The sequence below is a fragment of the Miscanthus floridulus genome, chromosome 11 (assembly GCF_019320115.1).
Source record: "Miscanthus floridulus cultivar M001 chromosome 11, ASM1932011v1, whole genome shotgun sequence".
Taxonomy (NCBI): Eukaryota; Viridiplantae; Streptophyta; class Magnoliopsida; order Poales; family Poaceae; genus Miscanthus; species Miscanthus floridulus.
Genome location: NC_089590.1, coordinates 31188586 through 31195297, shown reverse-complemented (window position 1 = coordinate 31195297; position 6712 = coordinate 31188586). Strand labels below are relative to the sequence as shown.

Here is a 6712-nt window from a genome sequence, read left to right as displayed (position 1 = left end):
AAATGTGGTGAACCACGTTTGGGGTTAGGGTTTGAGGTTACAAATGATATTTGTAGCTAGCGGATTTAGCGGGATAGCCATGAGAGGCTGGCAGACAAGTAATAGTGACAGAGTGTATGTTAGACAAGGAGGCGACATTGGGAGGGCGTTGTTTGGGGAGGGTTGGTGGCGCGGGGGAGGGGGGCTAAAGTCTCATAGATGACATTGAAGAGGATGCTTAGTGGCATGGTTAGCCGCGATCAAGACTGGTGGATCTAGCGGTGATGGTAGAATGTTGCTAGATAGATCAAGAGGAACGGTGGACCATCAGTTAGCTCAAGTTCAGAGGCTAGAAATGGAGAAATAAGGCATAGTATCTTAGTTAGCGGTGACCGTAAATGCCATGGATCTAACGGCAACGATGCCACTAGACCATGCAAGGACAAAATTATAGAAGAAGAGTCTTGATCCGGTCATGGGAGGAGGAAAGGAGGGGGATTGAGAGGGTTGTCCTCACCGATGTCACATGGACAAAATAGAGGTAAGTGACAAGGTGAGGGTGCATGAGAAAGAAGATGGAAAGAGTGAGTTAAAAAGTCAAAGAGACAAGAGAACCGACTAAGGAGATGATAACGATTTGCTTTTTCTATCAAAGGGGTTGATGTGTATGGTGCCCACCTTAACCTTATATCGTTATGTAGAGAGGGCTCTTGCCTCATTTTCTCACATTTATTAAAAGATTACGGTTCTCTCAAAGTTCCTTGGTTTTAAATTAGTTACTGCGTTACACCTATTTCTTTTTTTTTTTGAAACAGCGTTACACCAATTGCGTGAAACTAGATGGCTGGACTCGTGGAGTATGCGAATGGCTGCCTTGGCACGCTGGGCTTTTGGAAGGCCATCAATTCTTGCACTGGCTCTGGCGCCCCGCGCCCACCAAACAAGAAGGTGGATTGTGAGAGAGAGACAGGCAGGCAGCGAGTGAGGGATTTGAGCTGGGCACGCGGCGCGAAGGCCGAGGGGTCATGCCCAACGGCCTTCTCAGTCAGCCCATCTCGTGCCCACCTCCCCTTCCCATTTCTTCCCTTTTCTGACCCACGACCCACCCCTCTTCATCCCTCGGACTACAAATGCGGCGCAACCGTGGGCGCAGCAGCAGCCGGGGAGTGTGTAGCAGGATGCTCTCGCCATCGCATCGCGCATAGTAGACACTCGAATCCGATTGCCGAGTTGGAGGAGGAGACCCGTTGCAACGGCTAGTTGCGGCGGCCCGATGGACCCGTCGAACCATGGCGGCGCCACAGCCGGTGGAAGCGCCGACGGCCATGGCCAAATGTGGGTGAGGGGGGCCCGAGTCGTATGCGTTGATCCGAGTATTTGGGGACTGGTCTCCGCTCGCGTTTTTGTTGCTGCTCCGTGTTTCGGGGGACTTGGAGTGGGATTGGGGGGAGGTTTTGGTTTGGGACCAATGCGCCGCCGTCGTCGGATGATATGAGACCTCGCTCGGCCGTGCCGGCGAGCTGAGATCCGCGCCGCCGACGGGGGATTCCGGTGGCTGTTGGTTCACGTCGGCGATCTAACAGTAGAGAAATCCTACCGAGGCAGCGATCTGGTGTGCCGGTGTTGGCGGATTGGGATGATCCATCCGCCGGTCCTTGGTCCTCGGTCCTGGGTGCTGGTTCCATGTTGAATCGGATTCGATCCGCTGGTTCGGATGGTCCTTTGCGATGATGCGCCCTATGGGCTGCCGATTTGTTTGTATCCAAATCGGAGATTAGGCTGACGCCGCCGCTATAGCTTGGCTGGGGAGGATATTGGACTGGCTGGTGCTGGAATGGGCGTGTGTATGCTGTTCGTTGTAGTGCCTGACCGCTGGTAATAAAGTTGTTGTCTTGCTAGCCCTTAATTTATTTGTTTCAGTGGATAATTGACCTTACATGTCCAACTAAAATTAAAATCTGATGAAAATCTGTCTACTACCTACAAGAGTAGCTTCATGACCCGTCTTAGGTTTACCTGATTCAACTTGTACCCTGGCTCAGTTGAGCCAAAGCTTGGATGGGGGACGATATGGGTTCACAGGGGCTGGAATGGGGCGTGTGTATCCTCTTCGTTATAATGTCTGATTGGCAGGAATTAATTTAGTGTATAGCTTGTATGTGCTTCAGGGCCTTTGATTGTTCGTACATAACGAAGTAGAATCAGATCAAAATCTGCGTACAACCTACAAAAGTAGCTCATGAATCATGGCTTGTCTTAAGTGGGTGTGATTGAACTTATACCTCTTTCCTGAACTGAATGCTTGTAAATTGACTTGCTATTCTGGTGCACTACTTTTTTTTTTTGGCAATTTATTATAGTTATAACGCTTGTAGCACTTTCCTGAACTCTTGTAACGCTTTCCGCAGTCTCTGGGATTGGACAGCAGAGCATTGTGAACCTAACGGTTCAAGTTATGGTACTTTCATTCACATCCATAACCTCCATCTATGTCACAAACAATCTTTAAAGTACCTGTTTGGACTTGCTTTCTCATTATGTCTCATTTTTTTACAGCAGATGCTACCAAATTCGTGTGGGATTGCCTCAATCAAGATGACGATGAGCTGTTGGGATTGCTTGGAAATCAAACCCCATTGAGAGACTGCCGCGATTTCTTCGCTGACCTTGGTGGTACAAAGCTTTTTGTTCGGCCAATTACCATTGCTACCACTCTTGAATGCATAGCTTAAAACGTCCGTTACTTGTGTAGATATCACATGCAAGGAGACCTTGGACCTGGAGGAATCTCGGGAATCAAAGCGGCGGCGCACATTGGAGTACCCTTCAGAGTCTAGTCAGTCAGAAGTTGGGACTCATGACACCGGTTCACCTTTCAGTACACCTGAGGTTGTTCACCAGCTCCTAGCTATGTTTCAAATCCCTCTTCTGCTAATCTTTGCATATCATAGTTATGCATGTTCTGTTTTCCATGTTTCAGGTTGCAGAAATTTCATTGCTCTGCACTGATAAACCACAGAGCTTAAATTGTGATATGCACCACACTTCAAATAATTTAGGTTTGTATTTTTCATTATATATGCTTAAATAGTGCCTCTACTTTTTGCTAATTGAAAATTTTACATGAGATACAATAAATTCCTTGTCAGATGAAGCACCCTACCAGCAAGAAGATAATCTTTTGGAACATTGCTCTTATGGAAATCCTGTGTACCTCGAGCCTGATCAAACGTTTGTCCCTCTCTGGTTCCACTGAAACCACTTTATTTGGCTCATTTATATGTTAGCTGTGGTATATTCATCTCCTACTTGCTGTAGGCCTTGTAGCCAGGAGAGCATTGCATGTATAAATGATCAAGCTGGTATTTCAGGTCAGTGCAAATCGCTTTTTCTATACCATTTAATAGTCAATTTTTCATTTAATTTTGCAACTCAGCTTCCAACATTTCCATTAATATTTGTTCTTAAGCTCTCACCAGATATCTGAGAAGAGCATTTTAGTTTCCTATTTTCCTTCACAGTTGTGGTCTATTTGCAGTTGCCGCAATGTACTATTATAACCAGCAACCATGATGTTTAAGTGCCTTCCTAGCACCAGGGTTTTGTATTGGGGTCAACAACTTACCTATTATTTCTATATACCTACAGGAACAAGTGAGATTGCACCAATGACAGAAAGTTTCATAATGCAGGAAACTAGGAAGCTTTCTACACTCAAAGTCTCCAAAGGTATTTCATGTTGACCGTATATTATTACTTGGAACACACTTGAACTTCCAGTTTCATCGGTGCTAATCATGTGGCCTCTTTTGCCTTACTACTAGGACCAAGCTCATCACTAGTTAAGGTGAAGGAAAACTTAACTACCTCAGTAGCATATCCTTTTACTCTCATCAAACCATCTTGGGAGGAAGGTGATGTTACCTTACAGGATATAAATCAGCGTATCCATGCTCCTCCTAAGAAGGCCCCGGAGATCCTTGGAACTTCAGCGTTCTCTGGCAAGCCAGTGATTGGCAAGACAAGAATCAGAACAGAAGGGGGGAAAGGAAGCATCACAATACTAAGAACAAAGGGCTGAGAATTGATCCTTATTTATCTGCCAGTCTCTCCATTTATCAGAAGAGAAAGGGGAGAAGGCAGCTCCTTGGTGGTCAATTGTGCAGGCACGTGAGGCTGCCATTGATTCACAGTTCAAGGAACAGAGGGCTTAGAACCTGAGGATGCCATTGATTCTTATTTATCTGCCATTCTCTCGATTGCTTTTGGCACTTTGGTCGATGTGCAGGCCTCTGTAGCTTTCCAGCTGCTACTTTTTTCTTTCAATTTTGTATCGTGGCTTTGTCTTGTGAATACTGTAGATGCAAAAGCAAAACTCCTTCAGATGTTCAGCATTCTTATGGTGTATTTATAACATGTGGCCAATCATATATACAAAAAACTGAAGTTAAAGGAATTAGTGTGTTAAATTCCATTTACTTCTTGAGGCTGTTCAATCCTTGCGTGCCCTTAATGAGATAATTTCTTATATCACACTAGCAAACTCACTTAATGAGAAAATTTGATGCTAGCTTTGAATTCCATGCCTTAGGGCATCTCCAAGAGTTAATCTCCCAATCCAGTATTTTTAGGAAGATTGAAGAAAAACCATTTCCAATAATTCCCAATTCAACCTCCCAATCTTTTAGCCCTTGGAAAAAATGAGCGTGCAAAGTATAAACTTGCTTGCCTGTTCCTATTTTTTTTAAGAGCATCTCCAAGAGTTCCCAAAAGAATCTCGCAATCCAGTATTTTTAGGAACATTGAAGAAAAACCATCTCCAACAGTTCCCAATCCAACCACCCAATCTGTTAGAGCATCTCCAAGAGTTTGCTATCTCAAATTGGCATCCATATAATTTTAGCAAAACAAGAAAAAATAGCCTCCAACAGTTTGGCAAAACAACTTGGCATCAATAGCAACTTGGCAAATCTTCCCTCCGCACGCGCAAATATACGCGTGCGTATACGGCTTGGCATCCGGGGCTCTTCGTTTCTTAGCGGGGCTCTTCGTTCGCTTAGCGGGGCTCTTCGTTTGCTTAGCGGGCCTCTTCGTTTTGTTAACGGGTTTTTTTATTTTACCAAGTCAAAAATACTAAACTCTTGGAGATGAATTGTTTTTTTACTTGGCATATAATTTTGGGAGTTGGCAAATTACAAGATTTGCCAAGTAAAATTTGACAAACTAGCACTTCCGCTACTTCTCCCTATAGATGTTCAAATGGGCTGAACCTAAAAGGAGGCATGAGATGGCCTGCTAAGGCTTGGCCCAAGCATGGCATGGCCCGTTTACCATCGTGCCCATGCCGGCTCGGCCCATAGACTAGTGTCGTGCTTGGGCTGTCGGCACGAGCATGGCATGTTTAATAGGCCTGCCCGTTAAGGGCCCGTTCTATAGCAAACGCTAACGATAACAATGCCCTTATCATTTCTCGACTCAGCTGCCTCTTCCTATTCTTCTGTCTCCCGAGTGTCGAGCTTTCTCCTCCTCTCCTTTGGCCCTCCTAGTCTCGTTGGCGGCGACCTTGGTCCCTCAGCTACTATAGACCTGCTCCCTGAGACGAGTAGGCGATGCACTGGCGCAGCCGCGTCATCGAGGCTTGCTCCCTCAGTTGTTGTGACCCAGCTACTATGAGAGGAGCGGCCAACACACCACAGCAAGCCCCTTCAAGTTCCTTGGCGTGGAGGCGAGCTCCTCCTCCGAGCTCTCCCTCTCCCTCCCTCTCTGATTTGGATAGATTTGTGTAGTGTCCTTGTTGTGAACTTTGTGATTGACTATGGACATGAAGTGGATCTGTGATTTTTGTTTTTTCTTTCCAATTTTTTTTGTTGTGACATGGTTCTTGCAGGATGTGAAGGGCTCTGATGTCAACAGGCTTAGCTGGCTGGCACGACACGTCTAAGGGGTATAAGGGTGGTGCCAGGGCCTTCTTCTTGGCACGACATGACACGACTAGGAAAAACGGGTTACTTATGAAGTAATTCCATTACATGGGAGCGACCCAAGAAAAAACGATTATAATATATGGCGGCAGAAAACCCAAGAAAAAGGCCGCTTATACGGCGGCAAACATGGCAACACTACAAGGTTTTACCCCTGATGCAACGGCCTAAAAATGTTGCAATATACCAAAAATGGCTGCAATAGAACAAATTGCAACACAAAAAATTCGTTGGCAGGCATTGCCACAATAACCGTGGTCTAAAGTTTGCACAACGGCTTATTTTGGTGTTGCAATAGGTTTTTCCTATTGCAACAGAATAGAGTGTTGTTGCAACACCATGCAGTGTTGCAAGCCATAGTATAAACAACCACCGTGGGTATTGCAATAGTAACTTTGCAACACACTAGGTGTTGCTAGAGATACCTATTGCCACATATGTAAAAAGTGGCAATATGTGCATTAGCAATGAGACTGGGTGTTGCAATAGACCTTATTGCCACGCATCAATAGCATTGCAATAGATGGACCCTCTATTGCCACGCTATTTTTTCTATGGTTGCTATAGGTGGAACATTTTATCGCCACGACAAATATTTGGTTGCTACAGTTGCTCTCTCTATTGCTACACTATCTCTGTGGTTGCTATAGATGGAATCCTCTATTGCCACGACAAATATTTGGTTGCTAGAGGTAGCCTCTCTAACGCCACACTAAAGATTGTGATTGCTACAGGTGGAACCATCTATTGCC

At 45.4% G+C, this 6712-nt stretch overlaps 1 protein-coding gene across 6 annotated transcripts; it reads left to right on the top strand.

Annotated features, from left to right (window-relative positions):
- The first annotated feature begins 1058 nt into the window (after nt 1-1058).
- On the top strand, nt 1059-4375 carry LOC136493137 (protein XRI1-like). Of its 6 annotated transcripts, none has more exons than XM_066489181.1 (9): nt 1059-1314; nt 2388-2437; nt 2539-2652; nt 2732-2868; nt 2960-3038; nt 3108-3210; nt 3298-3350; nt 3628-3708; nt 3804-4375. In XM_066489181.1, exons 1-9 carry the CDS (start codon nt 1253-1255, stop codon nt 4058-4060), a joined length of 936 nt encoding a protein of 311 aa, XP_066345278.1. In that variant the 5' UTR covers nt 1059-1252; the 3' UTR covers nt 4061-4375. The 6 variants fall into 6 exon arrangements, with proteins under 6 accessions (XP_066345278.1, XP_066345282.1, XP_066345277.1 ...); XM_066489185.1 differs by having other exon boundaries at nt 1061-1314; nt 3129-3210; XM_066489180.1 differs by having other exon boundaries at nt 1061-1314; nt 2536-2652.
- Nucleotides 4376-6712: the final 2337 nt, after the last annotated feature.

Excerpts from the sequence above, each read along its gene's own strand:
- LOC136493137 (XM_066489180.1), top strand. The coding sequence starts at position 1,253 with ATGGACCCGTCGAACCATGGCGGCGCCACAGCCGGTGGAAGCGCCGAC. Across the intron at positions 2,653-2,731 it reads TTTCTTCGCTGACCTTGGTG|ATATCACATGCAAGGAGACC; the intron begins GTACAAAGCTTT and ends TTACTTGTGTAG. Across the intron at positions 2,869-2,959 it reads CACCTTTCAGTACACCTGAG|GTTGCAGAAATTTCATTGCT; the intron begins GTTGTTCACCAG and ends TCCATGTTTCAG.